The sequence below is a fragment of the Mesoplodon densirostris genome, chromosome 9 (assembly GCF_025265405.1).
Source record: "Mesoplodon densirostris isolate mMesDen1 chromosome 9, mMesDen1 primary haplotype, whole genome shotgun sequence".
NCBI classification, from domain to species: Eukaryota; Metazoa; Chordata; class Mammalia; order Artiodactyla; family Ziphiidae; genus Mesoplodon; species Mesoplodon densirostris.
This window is the reverse complement of record NC_082669.1, coordinates 48,621,163-48,646,653: the sequence shown is the minus strand read 5'-3', so window position 1 is coordinate 48,646,653 and position 25,491 is coordinate 48,621,163. Positions and strand designations below refer to the sequence as shown.

Genomic DNA, 25,491 nt, shown 5'->3' with positions numbered 1-25,491 from the left:
AGAAAGCTAAGGAGAGATTGGTTCAAGATGGCAAAGTGGAAGGACGTGCTCTCACTCCCTCTTGCGAAAACACCAGAATCACAGCTAACTGCTGAACAATCATCGAAAGGAAGACACTGGAACTCACCAAAAAAGATACCCCACATCCAAAGACAAAGGAGAAGCCACAATGAGACAGTAGGAGGGGTGCATTCACAATAAAAGAAAATCCCATAACTGCTGGGTGGGTGACTCACAAACTGGAGAACACTTATACCACAGAAGTCCATGCACTGGAGTGAAGGTTCTGAGCCCCACGTCAGGCTTCCCAACCTGAGGGTCGGGCAACAGGAGGAGGAATTCCTAGAGAATCAGACTTTGAAGGCTAGCAGGATTTGATTGCAGGACTTCGACAGGACTGGGAGAAACTCCACTTGTGGAGGGCACACACAAAGTAGTGTGTGCATGAGGACCCAGGAGAAGGAGCAGTGACCCCATAGGAGACTGAACCAGACCTACCTGCTACTGTTGGAGGGTCTCCTGCAGAGGTGGGGGGTGGCTATGTCTAACCATGAGGACAAGGACACTGGCAGCAGAAGTTCTGGGAAGTACTCTTTGGCGTGAGCCCTCCCAGAGTCTGCCATTAGCCCCAACAAAGAGCCTGGGTAGGCACCAGTGTTGGGTCGCCTCAGGGCAAACAACCAACAGGAAGGGATCCCAGCCCCACCCATGAGCAGACAAGTGGATTAAAGTTTTACTGAGCTCTGCCCACTAGAGCAACAACCAGCTCTACCCACCACCCATCCCTCCCATCAGGAAACTTGCTCAAGTCTCTTAGATAGCCTCATCCACCAGAGGGCAGATAGCAGAAGCAAGAAGAACTACAATCCTTCAGTCTGTGGAACAAAAACCACATTCACAGAAAGATACACAAGACGAAAAGGCAGAGGGCTATGTACCAGATGAAGGAATGAGATAAAACCCCAGAAAAATAACTAAATGAAGTGGAGATAGGCAACGTTCCAGAAAAATAATTCAGAATAATGAGAGTGAAGATGATACAGGACCTCGGAAAAAAAATGGAGGCAAAGATCGAGAAGATGCAAGAAATGTTTAACAAAGACCTAGAAGAATTAAAGAACAAACATCCAGAAGAATTAAAGAACAAACAAACAGAGGTGAACAATACAATAACTGAAATGAAAAATACACTAGAAGGAATCAATAGCAGAATAACTGAGGCAGAAGAACAGATAAGTGACCTGGAAGACAGAATGGTGGAACTCACTGCTGCGGAACAGAATAAAGAAAAAAGAATGAAAAGAAATGAAGACAGCCTAAGAGACCTCCAGAACAACACTAAACGTAACAACATCCACATTATAGGGGTCCCAGAAGGAGAAGAGAGAGAGAAAGGTCCCGAGAAAATATGTGAAGAGATTATACTCGAAAACTTCTCTAACATGGGAAAAGAAATAGCCACCCAAGTCCAGGAAGTTCAGAGAGTCCCATATAGGATAAACCCAAGGAGAAACATGCGGAGACACAAAGTAATCAAATTGGCAAAAATTAAAGACAAAGAAAAATTATTGAAAGCAGCAAGGAAAAAATGACAAATAACATAGAAGGGAACTCCCATAAGGTTAACAGTTGATTTCTCAGTAGAAACTCTAGACAAGCCAGAAAGGAGTGGCATGACATATTTAAAGTGATGAATGGAAAGAACCTACAACCAAGATTACTCTACCCAGCGATAATCTCATTCAGATTCGATGGAGAAATCAAAAGCTCTACAGACAAGCAAAAGCTAAGAGAAATCAGCACCACCAAACCAGCTCTACAACAAATGCTAAAGGAACTTCTCTAAGTGGGAAACACAAGAGAAGAAAAGGACCTACAAAAACAAACCCAAAACAATTAAGAAAATGGTAATAGGAACATACATATCGATAATTACCTTAAACGTGAAGGGATTAAATGCTCCAATCAAAAGACACAGGCTTGCTGAACAGATACAAAAATAAGACCCATATATATGCTGTCTACAAGAGAACCACTTCAGACCTAGGGACACATACTAAGTGAAAGTGAGGGGATGGAAAAAGATATTTCATGCAACTGGATATCAAGGGAAAGCTAGAGTAGCAATACTCATATCAGATAAAATAGACTTTAAATAAAGAATGTTATAAGAGACAAGGAAGGACACTACATAATGATCAAGGGATCAATCCAAGAAGAAGATATAACAATTATAAATATATATTCTCCCAACATAGAGCATCTCAATACATAAGGCTACTGTTAACAGCTATAAAAGAGGAAATTGACAGTAACACAATAATAGTGGGGGACTTGAACACCTCACTTGCACTAATGGACAGATCATCCGAACAGAAAATTAATAAGAAAATACAAGCTTTAAGTGACACAAGAGACCAGATAGATTTAATTGATATTTATAGGACATTCCATCCAAAAACAGCAGATTACACTTTCTTCTCAAGTGCGCACGGAACATTCTCCAGGATAGATCACATCTTGGGTCACAAATCAAGGCTCAGTAAATTTAAGAAAATTGAAATCACATCAAGCATCTTTTCCGACCACAATGCTATGAGATTAGAAATCAATTACAAGGAAAAAAACATAAAAAACACTAACACATGGAGGCTAAAAAATACGTTACTAAATAACCAAGAGATCACTGAAGAAATCAAAGAGGAAATCAAAAAATACCTACAGACAAATGACAATGAAAACATGATGATCCCAAACCTATAGGATTCAGCAAAAGCAGTTCTAAGAGAGAATTTTATAGCAATACAAGCCTACCTCAAGAAATAAGAAATATGTCAAACAAACATTCTAACCTTTCACCTAAAGGAACTAGAGAAAGAAGAGCAAACAAAACCCAAAGTTGGTAGAAGGAAAGAAATCATAAAGATCAGAGTAGAAATAAATGAAATAGAAACAAAGAAAACAATAGCAAACATCAATAAAACTAAACGATGGTTTTGGAGAAGATAAACAAAATTGATAAACCATTAGCCAGACTCACCAAGAAAAAGAGGGAGAGAACTCAAAACAATAAAATTAGGAATGAAAAAGGAGAAGTTACAACAGACACCGCAGAAGTATAAACATCCTAAGAGACTACTACAAGCAACTCTATGGCAATAAAATGGACAACTGGAAGAAATGGACAAATTCTTAGAAAGGTATATCCTTCCAAGACTGAACCAGGAAGAAACAGAAAATATGAACAGAGCAATCACAAGTAATGAAATTTTAACTGTGATTAAAAATCTTCCAACAAACAAAAGTCCAGGACCAGATGGCTTCACAGGTGAATCCTATCAAACAGTTAGAGAAGAGCTAACACCTATCCTTCTCAAACTCTTCCAAAAAATTGCAGAGGAAGGAACACTCTCAAACTCATTCTATGAGGCCACCATCACCCAGATACCAAAACCAGACAAAGTTACTACAAAAAAACCAAAATTACAGACCAATATCACTGATGAATATAGATGCAAAGATCCTCAATAGAAAACTAGCAAACAGAATCCAGCAACACATTAAAAGGATCATACACCATGATCAAGTGGGATTTATCCCAGGGGGGCAAGGATTCTTCAATATACGCAAATCAATCAATGTGATACACCATATTAACAAATTGAAGAATAAAAACCATGTGATCATCTCAGTAGATGCAGAAAAAGCTTTTGACAAAATTCAACACCGATTTACGATAAAAAAAAAAAACTCTCCAGAAAGTGGGCATAGAGGGAACCTAGCTCAATGTAATAAAGGTCATATACAACAAACCCACAGCAAACAACATTCTCAATGGTGAAAAACTGAAAGCATTTCCTCTAAGATCAGGAAAATGACAAGGATGTCCACTCTCGCCACTATTATTCAACATAGTTTTGGAAGTCCTAGCCACAGCAATCAGAGAAGAAAAAGAAATAAAAGGAATACAAATTGGAAAATAGGTAAAACTGTCACTGTTTGCAGATGACATGATACTATACATTGTGAATCCTAAAGATGCCACCAAAAATGTACTAGAGCTAATCAATGAATTTGGTAAAGTTGCAGGATACAAAATTAATGCACAGAAATTTCTTGTATTCCTATACACTAATGGTGGAAAATGTGAAAGAGAAATTAAGGAAACACTCCCATTTACCACTGCAACAAAAAGAATAAAACACCTAGGAATAAACTTACCTAGGGAGACAAAAGACCCGTATGCAGAAAACTATAAGACACTGATGAAAGAAATTAAAGATGATACAGATGGAGAGATATACTATATTCTTGGATTGGAAGATTCAGTATTGTGAAAATAAGTATAGCCAAAGCAATCTACAGATTCAATGCAATCCCTATCAAATTACGAGTGGCATTTTTTACAGAACTAGAACAAAAAATCTTAAAATCTGTATGGAGACACAAAAGACCCCGAATAGCCAAGCAGTCTTGAGGGAAAAAAATGGAGCTGGAGGAATCAGACTCCCTGACTTCAGACTATACTACAAAGCTACAGTAATCAAGAGAGTATGGTACTGGCACAAAAGACAGAGATATAGATCAGTGGAACATGATAGAAAGTCCGGAGACAAACCCCCGCACCTGTGGTCAACTAATCTATGACAAAAGAGGCAAGGATATACAATGGAGAAAAGACAGCCTCTTTAATAAGTGGTGCTTGGAAAACTGGACAGCTACATGTAAAAGAATGAAATTAGAACGCTACCTAACACCACACAGAAAAATAAACTCAAAATGATTAGAGGCCTAAATGTAAGAATGGACACTATAAAACTCTTAGAGGAAAATATAGGAAGAACACTCTGTGACATAAATCACAGGAAGATTTTTTTTTGATCCACCTCCTAGAGTAATGGAAATAAATAACAAAAATAAACAAATAGGACCTACTGAAACTTAAAAGCTTTTGCAAAGCAAAGGAAACTACATACAAGATGAAAAGACAACCCTCAGAATGGAAGAAAATATTTGTAAATGAATCAACAGATAAAGGATTAATCTCCAAAATATATAAACAGCTCATGCAGCTCATTATTAAAAAACAAACAACCCAATCCAAAAATGGGCAGAAGACCTAAATAGACATTTCTCCAAAGAAGATGTACAGATGTCCACGAAGGTCATGAAAAGCTGCTCAATATCACTAATATTAGAGAAATGCAAATCAAAACTACAAGGAGTTATCACTTCACACCAATTAGAATGGGCATCATCAGAAAATCTACAAATAACAAATGCTGGAGAGGGTGTGGAGAAAAGGGAACCCTCTTGCACTGTTGGTGGGAATATAAATTGGTACAGCCACTATGGAGAACAGTATGGAGGTTCCTTAAAACACTAAAAATAGAATTACCATATGACTCAGCAATCCCACTACTGGGCATATACCCAGGGAAAACCATAATTCAAAAAGACACATGCACCCCAATGTTCACTGCAGCACTATTTACAATAGCCAGGTCATGGAAGCAACCTAAATGTCCATCGACAGACGAATGGATAAAGAAGTGGTGGTACAGATATACAATGGAATATTACTTGGCCATAAAAAGGAACGAAATTGGGTCATTTGTAGAGACGTGGATGAGTCTAGAGACTGTCATACAAAGTGAAGTAAGTCAGAAAAAGAAAAACAAATATCGTATATTAACGCATATATGTGGAACCTAGAAAAATGGTACAAATGAACCAGTCTGCAGGGAAGAAACTGAGACACAGATGTAGAGAACAAATGCATGGACACCAAGCGGGGAAAGCGGTGGTGGTGGTGGTGGTGGTGGTGGTGGGATGAATTGGGAGATTGGGCTTGACATATATACACTAATATTTATAAAATGCATAACTAATAAGAACCTGTTGTATAAAAAAATAAATAAAACAAAATTAAAAAAACATGTTATTTAATTTTCAATGATAGGTTTTTTTAATGAGTAAGTTACATCTATTTTTCTTCCCTTTCCAGACATATATAATACATAATAAGCTAACAAATTCTTAGACTACTAAATTGGTTCTTAATTCCTGGACATATTTCAATATCTCAAATTAGTTTCAAATTAGTTTGGGATATTCCAATATTCCAAAATATCTCATTTCTAATGAAATGAGACAATTTTACCTGATTTCTCATTTTGAGAAGCGTCTATCCTAGAATCAATTTAATGAAACCTTTTCTAGTTTATTATTTTATTTTATTTTATTTTCTTGAAATGCTTTAGATCAAAAGAACTCTTATTTCAAAATATTTTACTCAAAATAAGGAAATGCCCAATATAAAGAAAAGGCAAATTTTTTTCTACTTTCAAAAATTTTACTTACAAATGTTAAATTTGTGTGAGATTATTAATTATGTCATTATAAATGTAACTGCCTATGTTTTGGGATTATTAGTAAATGGGCTATCTCATACCAATAGAAAACATCAAGTATGAAACATCCAGCATAAAATTTTCAAGCACATAAATTCCATGTAGTAAATAAGCTTTTTCATTGTAGCAATGAATAGCCAACAATTGTCACAGAAATACTAACCTATGAGAAATACTAACCTACAATCCTACTGCTGATTATGACCAAACTAAAGGATATCATATGTTATTTAGTTTTTAAGAAAGTAAGGGGATAAAAGAAGAAAATCTGGGGCTTCCCTGGTGGCGCAGTGGTTGAGAGTTCACCTGCTGATGCAGGGGACACGGGTTCGTGCCCCGGTCCGGGAAGATCCCACGTGCCGCGGAGCGGCTGGGCACGTGAGCCATGGCTGCTGAGCCTGCGCGTCTGGAGCCTGTGCTCCGCAACGGGAGGGGACACAACAGTGAGAGGCCCGCGTACCGCAAAAAAAAAAAAAAGAAAATCTAGATAAAAATGTCAATGACATTGCTTTATCAATAAGATTAATGGCATTAACATTTTTAAAGAGTTAATGCTAACTCTTTTTTGTCCCAAAAGCTTTTAAAATGCCTTAAAAGACTTTTCAAATCAACATTTTCTATCTTGCGCACTATGTGGTTTAATTTATTTGCTATTTCAAGGGTATTTAAAACAGAAAAAGCATGAAAAGGAACTCATGTTTCAACTAGATAAAATAATCACACTGTAAAAACTATCCATTATTAAGATTATAATCTTACGTACTATCTTCAGAATTTAAAAAAAAATTCTGGTGATTTAAAACAGTGGTTAAACTAGAAGTTGAGTCTTTTTTAAAAAAATTTATTTATTTATGTTTTGGCTGCGTTGGGTCTTCGTTGCTGCGCACGGGCTTTCTCTAGTTGCGGTGAGTGGGGGCTGCTCTTTGTTGCCGTGCACAGGCTTCTCATTGTGGTGGCTTCTCTTGTTGTGGAGCACGGGCTCTAGGCCCACGGGCTTCAGTGGTTGTGGCACTCGGGCTCAGTAGTTGTGGCTCACAGGCTCTAGAGCACAGGCTCAGTAGTTTTGGCGCATGGGCTTAGTTGCTCCGCGGCATGTGGGATCTTCCTGGACCAGGGATCAAACCCGTGTCCCCTGCATTGGCAGGCGGATTCTTAACCAGTGTGCCACCAGGGAAGTCCTAGAAGTTGATTCTTAAATTGAATCTCTCTAGTGAGAGTCAAGAAGCATAAGTAAAAGCATAAAAGGAACCGAAGAAAAACTGTCTCTATTTGTCGGGAGAGTAAAATAAAAAATAGGAGACAGTGTCATTTGTGACACTGACAGACAATGTGATCACTTACTGCATAAGTCACCTGGAGAATGCTCACATCTTTCGCAGCAGCAATGAGAAAGGACCCTATCCTGGAGGGTAAAGAATTAACAAAGTATCTGCCATGATATTAAAGGGTCTTTGTCTGTGAGTAATGAAAGCAAAAGCCAAACTGGGAACAAATCCTTGACTTGTAAATGCCTCATGTCATGTTAAGTGTTGGCAGAGGTACAATTTGATCATTTTTCTCTTTCCTTTATTCCCATCCTTTGGGTCATATAATTGAAACTGTACTGAATCGAGTTCCATGGCTATTTCTTGCCACTAAGTAGGTTGAGAGCCATGAGTACCGAGAAGATCACTCTATATTCTTTTGGAAATACGTAAGGCCACTATACATTCTTCTAGAATCAATGTTAAAGGAAACATTATTAATAAAGTTTAGAATCCTTTCACCTTGATCTATAGTATAAAGTTATTTAAGTCAGTTTTGGCATAAAACTCATTTGTTTTGTACTCTAAAATCTGTATTATTTTCTAGAAGGAAGGCAAAATTTTATGGCATTCATGCCAAACCAGGATTACACAGCCAGCCCCATGTAAGAATAAAAACATTGCTCAACCAAAGGAACTTGGAGGTCCCAGTGAGAGGGTTCCTAGGTGAACCTCCTTAAAAACTCTGCAGATAATACCTTCTTTACATGAGGAAGGGCATGATGTCCAGTCACTGTATGGCGTCACGATACAGTCCTTCCTACAAGGAAGCAGACAGGGCTTCACTGTTTCAGGTCGAAGGCTTTCAGGACACCTGGGAAAAGCAAAGGAAAACTACTAGACCTCTACAGTAATCCAGAAAACCAGGTAATTTAGTATCTTTAGAATTCTTATTGCTGCAATTGATAAACAGGCATCAATCTGTATTATTTAACTTAACCTCTAGGATCCTTTCTGCTTTTGACAAGGGCTATAAAACCAAAATAATTATTCCAAACTGAACCCTCAATAAAGCTTCTCAAGGTAGGAAGTGTAAATTTAATTATAGTAATTGTGCTATGTAGAAGAAAATATAATAATTGTATTTTATCCATTTATAACAATCTCTCCATTAATAAACCTGTATTTTCCAACATGCTTTATAAGAAATTTATGGAAGTTCAAATTACCAATTTAAGGACCCAAGGCTACATCTTTGTATAACTAAATAGGCTTATTGCCAATTATAATCTTCCAGGTTATTCTGCACTTTATTTTTAGAAAATATGTTTAGCACAAAATAAATTTATAATGGAGTATATTCCATACATAGTATATGCTCAAAAACCAATATTGTATTTATAGCTATGTATTTCATAACAAATAAGTAATAAAGTAATAAAAGTGTATAGTTCATTAAGATAAACAATTTTTGCTTTATTCCTGGTTTCATGCACTGTCTCTACTCTTATCTTTTCTTCCATTTTATTCCTAGTTTTAAATTATTGGATTTTAAATATTTTTATAAATTACAATATTTTTAGAACAAAAAGAGTGAATATAAATAAGACAAAAATAGCCAATAAGTAATTTAAAGAAAAATAAAACACTGTGTTCTTGACATAAATTATAGTAAAATTAATTATTATTTAAAAAAAATACACCAAAAATATATTATTAGGAAAACAAGAGAAAAATAATGACAAAACACTGAAATGTCTTACACTATATAAGGTTTTCACTTCCTAAAAGATAATTTTAGGAAGCTGATATATGAGTTTTAAATACTGTTTTGTTTATTGTATACTTATTACATGGTTTTCAAATTTTCCAATTCTTCTCTGCATCTTCACAATCTGATTCTACTATCATAAGTGGTCAAATGTTGGTCATGAACACTAGAAGAAGATGTATATTATGACAACAAAATATAATAACATAATTCATGTAACTAGAAGTACTTAATGTTCTGATTCCTAAGAAATTCTCTTTTGAGGTCGTATCAATCTCTGACAAGTAAGCTAAGAGGCAGTGAAGAAATAAACCAAACAATCAGTATAACTGTTCCTGGAATAATTTGGCAAATTAGTGAAAAATGGGATTTAAAAATACTCTCCATAGAAGAAGACAAATTTTTTGTTAAGTCAAGATAAACTCTTTCGACAAGTAAGTTAATCAGGTTTTCAGAACTGAACTATGAGTGAAAAAATCAACATCATTCATTTCCTTCTCATAATTTCTTTATAGTGCTTTGCTGACACTTCATTTTTGATATATCTATAATTTTTTAATCTACATATCCTATCTCATCCATAAGTATTATGTTCTATTCAGCTATACGATACATGCCTTTCTCTCTCATTCTGTAACACTAGGGTTTATTTGAAAGTGGATTTAAAAAAATATATTGGGTTCAATATTTCAAAAAGAAATTATCTCCCTGGTTTATGTTGAGTATAGGCTTGGATTTTCCTAATTGCTATGCCTACTCAAGGTCACAGATGGCAAAGAAATTTAGATGAGAATCATAGAAGGTAATGTTTTGTTACAACTGAGATTATAAATCACTAGAATTATAACTTAATCTAATGCTTAACCAGGAAATATTATATGGCAAAACCCATATATAATCCTGTTAATTCTTTTGAAACTATGGAACTATTGATTAGTAATTATTATTGGAAGCACTCCTCCTCAATGAGGCAGTTTTATAACTTTAACAGTGGGAGAGCATTACTCAATTACATGCTCTTCAAATTTTAGCCCTCAATAAATCAACGGAATTTACGTTATCATTGACAACCTCCAAAATTCTGTTTTATATGGTTTAGAAATTTCCTTAGCAAGATACTTGGTTAACTGTGGAGAACAAAATTACTAAAAACAAAGCCATTAAATGAACACACAAAGATAAATTATACAGCCTAGATTACATCCAGTAAAATGAATTCAGACTTCCTTTGGTGAGGCAATTGGTTCAGTCAACATGCTTCTTTTCTCCTTTGTACTGTTTGTATTTAGTGTCTGTGGTTTAAATCAAGGAATTGATTTTCCCCCAAATCTTATTCAAGGTCAAATTAAACAGATGTGATAGGAGTTGAAGTTTGTTACTCGGAGGATAGATAAGATCAATAACATTGATTTTACCATTGCACAGTAATCTGTTTTATTAAGAGGAGTTTAAAACAAGGTTTCTATTTGCATTTTTGTTTCAAATGCCTAGTATTGAAAAGCAGTCATTGAATTTAACCTAGTATTTAGGCTTAAGGGTAGTAACATTTTCTTCTGAATTCACAGTATTTACTTAATTTTTTAGAGCTTTAAGGGCAAAGTAAACCCATTTGATTTAACAAATCTATACTTGTATCCAGGTCATTGAATAAAGGCTGCAAGGGTAAAGCACATTTTTAATGGATTATTGTGGTGGTCTGACATGGGGCTTCAGGACACCCTTTCTACTGAATGATTTAATAACATTAATCCACCAGGCTTTTCCACACATAGGCTTGTGCATATGTACATCCACTGCTCAGAAATATGTTTTGTAGTTTGCATAAATGAGGAAAATATCAACAGCAACATCTAAAAAGTGATTAACTGCAAAATAGGAACAGAGTGAGCTTACCCATAGAAGCTCAGCACAATAACCCTCCAATCTGTACTATGACAAGTTGGTCAGGTTATAACCCTCTACAGTGAATATTTCTACCTCTCTGCTTGTCCCAGAAAGACCCACAATTCTCCAGCACTTGGGACTTCCACTTCTGCTGTTATTGCTCTTGAATTTTAATACACTGCACATTAATATCCTTTGTTAGATTCATTACAACTTTAGCATTATTTCGATTAAAATACTGGTTTGGGGCTACCTATTAAGCATGTGGAATTGTTCCTCAGTGTATTCAAGTTTTTTTGGCATGTATTTTCTAATATATTTCATAATTTCAAAGTACATAAACAAATAAAGTATGGGACAAAATACTGCTAATGTCCAGAACCCTGGCCATTAGTAAAAAACAACTCATAATGGGATTCTTATTTATCCCCTGGAGTTTGTCATATGTCAGTTACATTATTATCCTTTCCCTGAAACACTAAGAACTATCTCAAATTTTTAAGAGAAAATACAATTTCTAAGGTTTATTGAGTGCTTACATTACTACATTTTTTTTCATTAAATCCCTTCAAAAATTTTTGAAAACTGAAGCCAGAATCTGTTAAGTAGTATGCTTAAGAACACACATGATACCTAAGCACTTAGCCAAGTATTTGGAAATTATGAGGCCATTTTTATACCAATGCAAACTGATGGGTTTTACCTTCCATGTTTCACATGGCTAAGATGATTTGAATTTTAAAAGATTTTTGCTGTCTAAATCTCAAAAGGTAAAGAGTTATTTTTTCCTCTTGGCATATATATATATATATATAGATATAGATATATATATACACACACATACATATATATATATATATATTTTTAAATAAATTTATTTGTTTATTTTTGGCTGTGTTGGGTCTCCCTTGCTGCATGTGGGCTTTCTCTAGTTGCGGAGAGTGGGGACTACTCTTCCCTGGGGTGCGCGGGCTTCTCACTGTGGTGGCTTCTCTTGTTGCAGAGCATGGGCTCTAGGCATGCGGGCTTCAGTAGCTGCAGCATGCAGGCTCAGTAGTTTTGGCTCGTGGGCTCTAGAGTGCAGGCTCAGTAGTTGTGGTGCACAGGCTTAGTTGCTCCGCGGCATGTGGGATCTTCTTGGACCAGGGCTCGAACCCGTGTCCCAGGCAGTAGCAGGCGGATTCTTAACCACTGTGCCACCAGGGAAGTCCTTGGCATATATTTTTATAACTGATTAACTTTGTCTAAGAAATAATTAGCCCAGTTATGCTATGAGATGATTTTGTTTATATTTCTCACAAGGCACATACAATATGCCAACTCTCTAGTTCTTTGCCCTCCCCTCTAGCAAATCGTTTGCCTTGTTGTTACGCTACTGGTAACTACAGTAAGAAACTGATGTTTTTTCTGCTTATTATAACACTCATCCTAGCCTAAGGCTCTCTCTTGGGAATAAATGGCTTATTCATTTAACCATTAAAAGATATAATAAGTTTGGCCTCGGTATTTTTGATATAGTACTTTCTAGGGGAAATGAAAGGCAGAGCATAGAAGGCTACTGCCCAATTAAACTAGATCGGCAGCCTCCATAGCCTACAGGTATAAAGGAGGTCATGGATGACCTCCACTGCTAGAACTTCATATACTGTCATTATTGATCAGCCAGGCCAAAAGCAAGCAGTTCTTTCATTGCTTCACTAGCTCAATAAAAGCAGAAACTGCTACTGTAACACTGAAAGTAGATACCACATAGAAAGATATCTAGAGAATTTATGGATCCCAGGTACAAGGCTCTCAAGCTGTTACAACTTTATCAGTGGCTGCATTCAAAACAAAGAAGTCTTACTCTTGAGGCCAGGTGTGATAAGACTCAAATGCTTCATTTCATGAAGCAAGTAAAGCCTAAGCCAATCCCTGCATGGTTTGCCACAGGATTTACTGTTGTCATTCTAAAGCCCTTACTTTTTGGGTCCCACTTGGCCAACATTGACCCGCACACAGATGACTTTTCTTGTCTGCATGCCAACAGAGCAAGAGGTCCCCCCGTTCCAAGTTGTAGTTGTGTTGAAGGATGAAACTGAGGTGTCCTCGATGCACTGGCCCCAGGGACCAGTTTGCCAGTGGTACACAGTACAGGGATGCTCGTTACAGCTGCGCACCTCTTGCAAAGCACTGCTATTTGGACACTGAACTCCACCTATAAAAATGGACAACATTAGCAGATTAGATATGGTGCCAACAGGAACCTTACCATTCTCTGTTCCTTGTAATTAACAATAACAATGATACCTGCCACTTATTAGCACATGTGACCAACACACTGCTAGGAAGGCAAATTGCATAGTAATCTTATCTCATTTGGCATGGTCTGGCTTAAAATTTAAACTATGTGGTATATATGATACTTGGTTTGGGGCACTCAGGAGGACCTCAAAGAGAGAGTTCATTATTCACTAGCGAAGATGAAAATGAGGAACAAATAAAGCCCATGTAATTGCTAACCAGGGGAAACATGGGCATTGAGACTCTGTGGATGGAGAAAACCGAGTGTGTTTTCAAATGTTATCCCTCAAAATGAAATCCTTAATTACAGGTTTCAAATTGCTGCTTATTTCAATGAATTAGGATTTAGGGTGATTAGAAACAGGGGTTTTAAAATCAACTGATGCTTTCTGACCTTCCATAGCATTATTGGAAAAGCCATGTAGTAATGATAATATTCTTCAAATCTAAGATGTGATTAACTGTGGGATAGACCGTCATTTTATGTGTCCCAAAGAAAGAGAAATGGCTGCAAATTAAACTACAATACTTTTTATCAACTCTAATTTTTACTGTATGCTTATTGAAGTTGCTTTGTATGACTTATTGACATAATTTTAAAAAATATAATCCTTTTACATACTTTAAAAGGGAAGGTATTCCTAAAACTTCTTTACATTCAGATTCCAAATATTTCAAGTAGCTTTTAGACTCACAGTCATCAAAGTTTGTGTTCTCCTACACTATCATCTCTGTGGCATCGAACGTGTTCACGATGCAGGGTTTCTTCAAGAGTGTTCCCCTGTTGTCTCCCGCATTTTCTTCCAGGAAACTGGTACCTATTTCTAAGTTCTGATGCTGTTGCATTTTTAATCGTACCAGAAGATGTCTATGAATGAGAGGTTTAAGCAAGCAACTGAGGAATGGTTTATTTTCCTTCCTCAAATGGCCCTTAGCTGTTTTTTGTTTCTTTGTTTTTGGCAGAAATATCATGAGGTTGCTATTGCTCCCAGGAATAACAATGAAATTCACATGTACTAGCAATGAAAACTGTGTTATAACTGCTGCTTGGCCACAGTGATTTTAAAATGCATCCATTGTGGATAAATAAGATGTGGTACATATATACAATGGAATATTACTCAGCCATAAAAAAGGACAAAATAATGCCATTTGCGGCAACATGGATGGACCTAAAGATTATCATGCATGTGAAGTCAGTCAGACATACAAAGACAAATATCATATGATATTACTTACATGTGGAATCTAAAAAAAAGCATACAAATGAACTTATTTACAAAACAGAAATAGAGTTACAGATGTAGAAAATAAACATATGGTTAGCAGGGGGTAAGGGGGGGAGGGATAAATTGGAAGATTTGGATTGACATATACACACTACTATATATAAAATACATAATAAGAACCTGTTGTATAGCACAGGGAACTCTACTCAATACTCTTTAATGGCCTATATGGGAAAAGAATACATGGGAAAAGAATATATAAAAAGTTAAGAATGGATATATGTATATGTATAACTGATTCACTTTGCTGTACACCTGAAACCCAACACTGTAAATCAACTATACTCCAATAAAAATTTTAAAAAATACATCCATTGTAAGATGTAGTAATTACAGAGATGATGAAGCGTAAAACAGATGTGTCCTTTAATCAATAGAATATGGTGTGCAGTTGTCAATATGGAACTTTTTTATGTGCTAGCCCCATTATAAGTACTTTGTAGATGGGACCTCATTTAATATCCACAGCTGGTGTACAAGTTAAAAATTATAAAGTGGATGAGCCCATACAGATTAAATGATGCGGCCACAGTAACAGGAATTTAGGAAGTTTCTTACCACTATGCTATTTATAATGTCAACTATGAAAATAAAAAGCTTTGTATTGTTAAAAGCAGAGTATTGGAGGAATTTATTGCTTACTATATTAACAATTTGATCTAGTCAAACTTATGTAGTCTCTGGATTTCATCTTAAGAACAGAAAATAACTGGTTGTTCATGTGGAATGGCAGAAACCTTGGGTGTTCATCACACATATTTGTAATAGTAAATGGAGGAAATATTGAACATAATAAAAGGTGGGTTTTAGATATTAGGAAAGCAAGTCTAAAGAAGTTAAAAAAAATAAGAAAAAGTGATTCAATAGCTAGTGACCCTAATATGGAAGATGGCCTCTAAAGCTTGAGATTTGGGTAAAAGTAATAAACAAAACCACACCCTGAGCTGATCTTTAGGTATCATTTCATTTGTGAGTAAGGACATCCCGCTATTCAGCATATAAATCAGTAGGCAGCTTACGTGAGAATTTAACTGCAATTTATAATCACTTATGCAGTGTTGAACATGGGATCAACATCTGAATAACCTGCATTAAACAGCATTTCATTGCTGAAGGTGAAAACATCTGTCACAGTTCATATCGTATCTTCCATCACTGGAAGCAATAAGTTTAGGATTTGAATAGGAACGACTCCTAAACCTGCTAATTGGATTGGGGAGAAATAAATGAGCACTCTTATTACCCATTTCCCTGAGTCTCTAGATTTGTCCAGCCTTATTTCTCAGGAAAACACATGCTAATTGTAGACATTTTACATAACCATTTTAACCATACCTTCATATTAATGGTGAAATTAGCCTTCTTCAACAAAATAATGTGTCTTTACTTACCCCATTTTCACTTTGAGTATACGTATGCTATTTAAATTGTGATTTTAAAACTCTGAATTGTTTTTGACATTGGAATTCACTGCCTGGCTTTGAAAAAAATAAGAACTTCTATAACATCAGCATAACGTGTCCAGGAGCTACAAGATAACTGTTAAGTTTACAGACATAAAGACTATTTATTTTCTTGCCCCAATCCACATTAAAGCCACATCAGCAGTTTTGGGCTGATGTCAAGATACTTGCACAGATAAGCCCCAATGTGGTCTTAATTATAATAACAATGTGGCAATTTGGAAAGCATGGCTTGGAGTAATCAGTCACTGCAACATGGTCATGTTGTTTGGGGAATACTTTTATGGTTGAAAAGTTGATAGATATAATACTGAATTTACTTATTATTTATGGGAAGATCTAATTCCAGACATCTGGGAATATTCCCATTTCTGTAGTACTGGGGAGATTATAAAATGTCATCTGTGACAAAATTAGTGGTAAGCGTATTTTTAAAAAAATCCTCTTAAACATAAAAACATTCATACTAATGTGACTATTTAGATTTTCTATCATTCCACCAAAAGGAAAGACTTTATAATACTTTGATGAAATCCTGCTACATAAATAAACTTTCATGTTCATATAAAAATACCAATTATTATGTGAAACTTCTCTCTTACGAATGAAAAAGTGACTTTTCCTCCCCACATCAAGCCCATAAAAAGCTTGATTAGGAAACATTTAACAGAACTATGGTGTTACTGGGTCTGGCATTGAAGTCCTTACAATTTAGATGGCCAACTGAAAAGAAAAAGAACCTTTCCAAACCTTAATTAGAAACCTATGCACTGACTGCAATATGCAATGGTTACCTGCGCTTCAAGTGATATCTAGAGGGGTTAGAAATAATTCTTGCTACTCTCAAGCATCTTATAATGCAGTGGAGAAAAGTAATAGGGGGATAAGTAGAGCAAAAAAATGAGTATAAAAAAATGAGTATAATTCTAGGTAGAATATAATAATTATGTTAAAAGAGGTATTTAGTAAAATTGGGATTCAAAAGTATAAGATTACATTAGTTTGGGGGGGTACTAAAAATGACTCAGGTTATTGAGATAAGGCATTGATATGAGTTTTGAAGGAGTAGTAGTTTAATAAGCAGAGTTCTGGGAAGGGAGAGAAGGAAGGGAGGATTTTATTTAAGCAGAAGAAAAAGTAAATAAAAGCAAAGGTACTCAGGCAGGCATGACCCTGGGAATTAGTATCATTGATACAGTCAATTGGAGTAGAGAGTCCACACAGGGAAGTAACTGGTAATAAGGAAGCGGACTGGGCTCAGGCTAAGGAGAGGCAATTACAGTGTACTATGAATTACAGTTTTAAGATACTTGTAACTTTGCCTGCTACTGCAGCCCTAATCACTTTGATAGCAGACCACTGTGGATGAAAAGAACATTGGCAATGGCATGATTTCAGGGAATTTAATTGGAAGAGCGTTAGCCATAGAGAACCTCAAGAGACTCTGCTGCAGCCCCTACCCCTTCCACTTTTTTCCTCTTGTAGTAAAAGGTAGAAGACGTCCCAGTGTGGAGTCTGCATAAATCCTGCCTGGTGGTCCTGTAGGAACAGACTGAAGCAGAACTGCTTTTTCAAAGTCAGTAGTAGGAAGATGAGGAAGTGGCAGTATTTGCTTAGAAGTCAGAGTTATGTGTGTATATACACGTAAAATAGATCCTGGGTTCTTCAAATTCCTCTAGGAAATATAAATACTCCCTGATTCTTAGAATTAAAATCATTTAACTATAAAAACTAAGCAAGATAAAATAGAAACATTCCTCTCCCCAATATTTTATACTGCAAAATATAATTTTTGAAGATACTAATTATTTGAGAAAAAACTTGCCTGATTTTATTCAATTGTCTCCATTCTCTGCATGTACAAAGCAAGTATAAAGACACATTAACATTTTGCTGAAGTTATAATATCAGTTCATTTTGAACTTTACAAAAATAAATATTCTCTCATTTCTTGCTTTGTAAGGATAATTGAATCTATAATGAAAACTAACAGAAGTTATTGCTATACTCAGTGGAAAACGTTTTGAAAACAATTTTTCCTTTTTAAACCAAGTGTGTTAAGAATCTGTAACACAAGTTAAAAAAATGGAGAAGGCCATAAACCTAACATCAGTTTAAAATTTTTCATTAAAATTCAACTTACTACTATTTATATTAAAAACATGCCAGACTTAAATGTTAAAAGATGGCATCCTTTTAGAACTCCTGAAGTAATTCTGAAGTAGCTCTTGGAATCCATCCTTTAGTTTTACAAAATACAAGGAAGATTTTTACCTCCAAGTATAAAACAAATCAAAAAGCAAATTACTAATCTTATTTAACTAAAAGTCAATGCTTTGGAAGTAAGATATAAACACACACACACAATTTTATTTTTTAAGTTGAAAAGAAATATTTTTACTTTCTCCAGTATATTATCTATCTCCAGTTGCTATCATTTGTGATTTGGTTTCCAAATGACAATATTTCAACAAGAGGCATTTTATGACATTTTTGTGTACTGCCGATACACAAAATAATAGGTTACATAATGTTACTCAAGATGCTATGAAAAGCAATTGTATTCAAATTGTTTTCATTCTATTATTTGTTGTTTAACTTTGAACCAACCTCAATACTATAGGAAAATTAAAAGTATTATCAATAGTTTCTTCCCTTGGATCACTTGGAAGAAGTTATTGAAATGATACCCTATTATCCTAAAAACTTCAATGTTTATTTCCTGCAGTCAAGGGCATTTTCCTACACATAAGCACATTCAATATTTAAGATCAGGAAATTAACACTGATACATTATTTCCATCTAATCCTCAGACCCATTCAAGCTTGCCAACTATCCCAAAATATTTATAGCAAAAGGAACTAGTTCACAATCAAGTGTTACATTTAAATGTTATGACTTGTTAGTCTCCTTCATTCTTCCCCAGTCTCTCCTTAATTTTCATAATTTAGACACTTCTGAAGTTTAAGGGCCAGTTATTTTGTACAATGGCTTTCAGCTAGGGTTTGTCAGATCTTTCCTCATGATTAGATTCTACAGTATGTATCTGTGACAGGGATGTTACAGATGTGATGCCATGTTCTCACTGCACCACACCAGGAACACACGCTTTGCATGTGCCCCATTACTGATGATGTAAACTTTGATCACTGGATTAAGGTGGTGTCTGTCAAACTTCTTCATTAGGAGGATACTTAAGATTGTAAATATAACGCTCTTCATCAGACTTTCAATTAATACATTTATTTATGTCAAGTATGGATCCATGGTTTCCTCTCTTATTTAAAGAGTTATAACCAGCTGTTATCGTTATTTTGGCATTCACATTGCTCCTGTATGTGGCCAGTGGGAGACCCTTCAAGTTAGCTTCTGTGACCTATTGACATATTCTCCTCTTCCTTTCTGGCACAAGATCCTCCAGGCACATCTTGTACTTTTCCTATCGCAGCCTCAGAATCAGCTATTTCTCCAAAAAGCCCTGGTTCCTCTCATTGGAGAATGGCATTAGACACCAAGATCTGAGTGCTGAATGCACTTATTGCTATTATGGTCCTGCTGCTCTCACGTCATTTCAGTGGACAGAGCTAATACGTGTATACATCCATAATATGAATATATATCATACTTATGTTTGTATTTTATTTCTATGTCTAGATTTATAAATTGGACACCATGAATTCACACTGATAACTTCAAGTTCCAATATAATACAATAGGGTTTATTCTAGTTTTCTTTCTTAGCATATTTATAACTCCCTTCTCTAGCAATAAGAAACCCAACTCCTATTATGTTTAATGCATGTACCTATTTGGTCACTCCCCCACCCCAGATTATTCTGATCTCTCACTGCCATCTTCATTGCTGTACCCATAGGATATCTTCAACACTCTGCCCATACTCTGACACCCTGCATTCGGCCACCCCACATTACTGAAACCCTCCTCATCCCTGCTTGACTCCAACACCCCACACTGGGCTGGCTGCTTCAATGCTGGGATTCTCTCTTCACCCTGCTTGTGCTCTGGCATCCTATGTTGGGTCGCTGCTTTTACCCTCTTATATAATCCATGCCCCACCCCCCGACCCCTTTAGATTTCTCAGTGTCTCTGACACATCATGCCAGACCATCCTTTTCCTACTGGGGATGCTCATCTCACTCAGCCTGGGCTCTGACAACCCACTCTGGACCACTGCAGACCCCCCACCTGCTGGCACAGATGCTCAACTGCTTGGTTCCACTTAATGATTTTGCAGATAAAATTGTTCAGGAAGAGAGATACAGAGCCTAGAAAGGAAGGGAAGGAAAGCAAAAAGAAAGTATAACATGAGGAAAAGGAAGTGCTATTCTACTATTCTATCATTCTTTTAATAGGAACGAGGAAATAATAAGTCATAACATTTTAACAATGGAGAACTTATCTACTGCACTGGGGCCATATGGAATAATCCTCTATCTCACTCACACACACACACACACACACACACATATATGGAAATAGATATACATATAGACATAGAGGTAGACAAACACATGCATACAGACATACAAAAAAAAGACAGGTAAACCAGGGGTAAGACCAGTAGCCAGCACTCCTCTCTTTCTAGCACACAGTAGGACTATATTTCCCCTGCCCTGCTTAAAATTAGGTTCAACTTCAAGTCATGATTATATGATTTGCTTTGATAATGAAATGTCAGTGGAAATGACACAAATCACTTCTGGATGAAAGAATTTAATTGTTGATGCTTTTAAATCAGCAGATAGCCTCCCCAGCTATCTTCTTCCTCTGGCATGAGGATTGTGAGGTAGGCCTTCATATGCAGGTGCAATGCTGAGACATTTCATGTAGGACAGACTGCCTTGGAGAGTCACCTGTCACTGCAGCAAAATTCCCAAGAGGGAAAAATAATTGTTTTTTTAAAGTTATTGAACTTATGGGCTGTTACTGCAGTACAACGTAATGTTTCCTTATTAATACAAAGAGGTTATATTACTGAGATAAATAAAAGTACAAATGTATAGGATGCAGCATTTATTTTGTAAATCCAGATAAACACATTTGTCCTGTAAGTTATTTCACCAGAAAGTTGTATAATTTCATGTCTTATGTTTACTCAATATATAATTTTATTACAGTGATCTTTTCCCTTAAGGTTATCACAGTAATTTTCTGATCCACAGATAATTAAGAACATTTATGACATATACAAAATACTAATTCTTGGGGAATAATAGAAATACCTGCTTTTGTGTAGAATTATAAAGGGTTAGCTAATAGGTAGGGAAACATATTTTAAAACTTCCTGCAAATGCAGTTCCTAAATCATTTAAAAAATAGCTCAGAATTAGAAAAGGCTTAGTTTGAAGAAGAGAAAATGTGTTTCAGTGTCCAGAAAATAATAGGTATTATATCATTTTTGAAAGATAAATTCTTCATTAAATATTTCACATAATTATACCAGTTTTTGTAGCTGTTATTAACAGAGACAAATAGCAGCAGATTCCTCATTGCCAGAGTTTCCTCTACAGTTTCCATTTAAAATTATGTTTTGAATTCATGCCTTTATGATTAACTATATACACATCTGTAATTTTCCAGCATGGGTTGCTTATGATGCAGCTATTAGCCTTCATTAAAAATTATCAAAGTCCCACACTTTCAAACTAAGTGAATGATACATACCAAACAACAATCATAAATTTTTGCCTTTAAAGCATTCCATGACCTTTCAGTGTGAAGCATCATGTCTATAGAAATAATGATGTGGTGAGTTCTGCAAGCATGGCAAAATCTCAGCCATGTGACTCATAGGGCGAAAAGTCACTTATTACTAGTCACACAGCAAGTGTCTGCAGAGTATAATGGATTTATAGGAAGCAGGGTGACCACAGATCTAATTTTAATGAAGCCCAAGACGTAATCTGAGCTAATAGAGTGTGAAGTCTGAATATAATCTATACAAGGTTAGAGTTATTGTTTGACAACATAAGGAATATAATTTTGTCTCTAAAAGGTTCTATTTTTCTATTAGGTTCCATAGATACATTTTTCTCTTGGTAGCAAATAATTAAAATTATATTGAGGTGACAAGAAAAAAGTTTTTGGACACTTTAAAGAAAATTCTAAATTCTCTCATAGGTTGACTATTTTAAATATGTTAAATTTTCTCCTATGTCTTAAGTCCAAGGTAGTTATATTTTTGCATAGAATCACATATACAGATAGCAAGTTTGATTAAGTAAGAATACTAGCAGATTTCTATCACTAAAATGCTTCATAAACAGAAAAATGAAATAGGCAATATGAAAACTCCTCCAGAATTGATTACTTGGAGGTATACATAAAGAAACATGTGCTTACTACAAATAGAAATCATTATTTACTAGTATTAAATGTGAATGGAGAAGTGTCATTCAGCCTGATAACATTTAAATAACATACGCCTGTATTCTTGAGACAGAACATGCCTTAATGAGACAGAACTTGACTTATTTCTACGTTTTCCTTACTCCTGTGTTATTTTCCAGAATGACAAGATTAAATATGACATTATATCACCCAGTCACACAGAGGCCAAATTAGCATCTGGATACAAGCTTGAGAGACAATTACCAAGAGCCTTGTATTTCTTGACAATAAAGCTTGAACAACTGAGCTATGAATATATGAAAAACCTGTGCTTTATTCACCCAATAGGGTGAAGTGATTTAGGAGCAAAGTATTTTAAAAATGAACACAATCTACATTCTGGATCTCAGAGCCTATGCTCAGAAAATCCATGTAATTTTTAGTCAAGCAACAGTCATGCTGGTGATTATTTAAAATAAAGCTTACTAGTTATGAGAAGGTAGAATACGATTTCATGGGGAAAATTGACTACTGAAATAGAGAAAAAACAATGAAACCTGACATTTGCAATGTGGAGAGTCATTTTCAAATTTTTTCACAGGTTTAACACTTTGAAGTAGAAAGAACTTGAATTATTAGGAGGGAGAAAAGGCAAAGTGAGTTCACTTTCCAAAGTCTTTTTTATTAAAGATCTATCTTCAAGGTTAATTTGGGGGAACAGGAGCAAGCTGCCCAATATGTCAACAGATATTAAATCTCCTTGGATTGCTGGATTTCTGGAAGTTGATTTTTGTAGAACATCCATTGTATCCAGGCTACACAAAGAAAATGCACACCAACTTCTGGAAGAAACCTAAGTCCCTTCTGAAGCTGGTGACCTTACCTTCCTCTCCTGCATAGGCCAGGATGGACCGCGCTCGTATCTGTTTCCCCTCTGTGGTTTTCCCCGAGCAGGTGTGGGAGCAGGAGGACCACGCAGACCACGTGCTGAGCACACAGTCCTTGGGGCACGGGGCATCGCAGGCAACAGGGATGGGGAAGATGGCGTCTCTGCACAGCTGTCTGTCAACTTCTTCTCCTGGGAAAGACAGCATCACCAATAGTCTATCATTTTTAAATAATGTAAAATGAGCAACTGAAACCAAGTGGGCACCAATATAAACTAGGTTACTTCCCTCTTGTTCTTGGTTAAAAGCAAAACCAAAAGAGTGACTGCATACTATAGCCAGATGTTAAAAAAATACCAGGAATGAATAGATACATAGATAAGATAGATAGATCGATCGACTGATCCCTAAATGAGGCTTCTTTATTATCAGTGTTTGGGTGTGTAGATCAAACACATTGCTACAAGTATTTTATGCTGTGATACCTGCCCAGGAAGTAATTTTTATACTTATATTATTAATCTTTGCAATAAAGAGCATCAAAGAAATATGTCTACCCCCCTTTATTTCATTATTGCAGATGAGCCATCATTCACAAATGAATCCATCCATAGCACGTACCATTTGTTTTCCTGAACCACCTCCTATTCTAAACTCTCTTGTGCCTCCTGGAGAATTTATTTTTGTACAGTTGGCAACCTTTTTCTTTCATTAAAAAACTAGTCCATTAGTTGGAAATAGCCAGGAAACATAAATAATAGGATGGTAGTACAAAGCCACTGGCTACAGTGATCCCACTGGGGAAGGGGGAAAAAACAACAAGGTAAGCTAATGGCAGAAGTAAGATTGTGTCACTCCAGTGCTTAAAACTCTTCAGTCATTTCCTACTGCTCTTAAGATGAAGGCCAGATTTCTCAAAAGTTTATGAGACCTCAAATGATGTGGCTCTTGTTTTCTTTTCTAGCTTCATCTCACTCCACCCTTTCTGTTACTCACAAAGCTCTAGAGACCGGGACTCATCTAGCGTTTGAGTAAATCAAAGGATATATACAAAAGGTCAGTGAGGAAGAAAATATTGTTGCTGTTAATAAATGCCAAAGAAAACTAGAAGAATTACAAATAAATGACCAAAATACAGTATGAAAACGTCTGAACTCTGTAGCTTAGCTGGTAAGTACAGGTGCTAATGAGGTCAATGGAACAGAGTAAAACAATATACAAACAGGCAAAATTAATCTGCTGTTTTGCCACAGAATATATCCATAATTCTGGATGGGTGTATCAGAAATGTGTGCCTTGAGGCATCAGGCATTCAGATGAGAAAGGGTGACTAATCATGCCTTTCTTCATTGCTATAAGCCAACAACTCAAAGCTGTTTGTCACTGACGAGGGTTAGGAGCATCTTTTGAATGGACAGTCCTTTATTCATATATTTGAAAAACAAAGACAGAAAATCAGAAGTCAATTGGAATGCACTTACGTGTTAATAGCCACTAGTTTGCAAGGCTTTAAATTGTGAGGCTTGCTCACTAGTAAGGAAGACTCATTAAATGACTGTTGGGTCATCATTATATTATTCATTCTTCTTTAGTTACTCTGATCTGTGAGAAGATCTCCTTTAATTCTGCTTTTACTGGCTTTAGAGTTTGGCTTATATCCCAATAAATGATATGATATAGACTGTATGGTAGATACAATACAAAAATCATTATACTCCAAAACATGTAACATTCTACAATTTACATAATGACTCTTGTGTGTACTAGACTTTTTTCTTAGTGCAAAGAGGGGCCTGAATATGTCTTATTTCCTTTGTTGCTATCTTTTATTGTTCTATCTACTCTCATTCACTTTCATTTCCAATATTCTGTGAAAAGTAAGGCTAGTTTGGGGCTACAGCTTAT

General features: G+C 35.9%; 1 protein-coding gene across 1 annotated transcript in view; it reads right to left on the bottom strand.

The window, feature by feature from the left end:
• THSD7A (thrombospondin type 1 domain containing 7A) overlaps positions 1–25,491 on the bottom strand; it is a 442,804-nt gene that overhangs the window by 74,965 nt on the left and 342,348 nt on the right. Inside the window, exons 7-9 of the mRNA XM_060108907.1 lie at positions 23,583–23,777; positions 13,275–13,509; positions 8,416–8,531 (exon numbers count right to left, since the gene is read on the bottom strand). Coding sequence (XP_059964890.1) covers positions 8,416–8,531; positions 13,275–13,509; positions 23,583–23,777 — 546 coding nt within the window. The remainder of the gene's footprint in view (positions 1–8,415; positions 8,532–13,274; positions 13,510–23,582; positions 23,778–25,491) is intronic.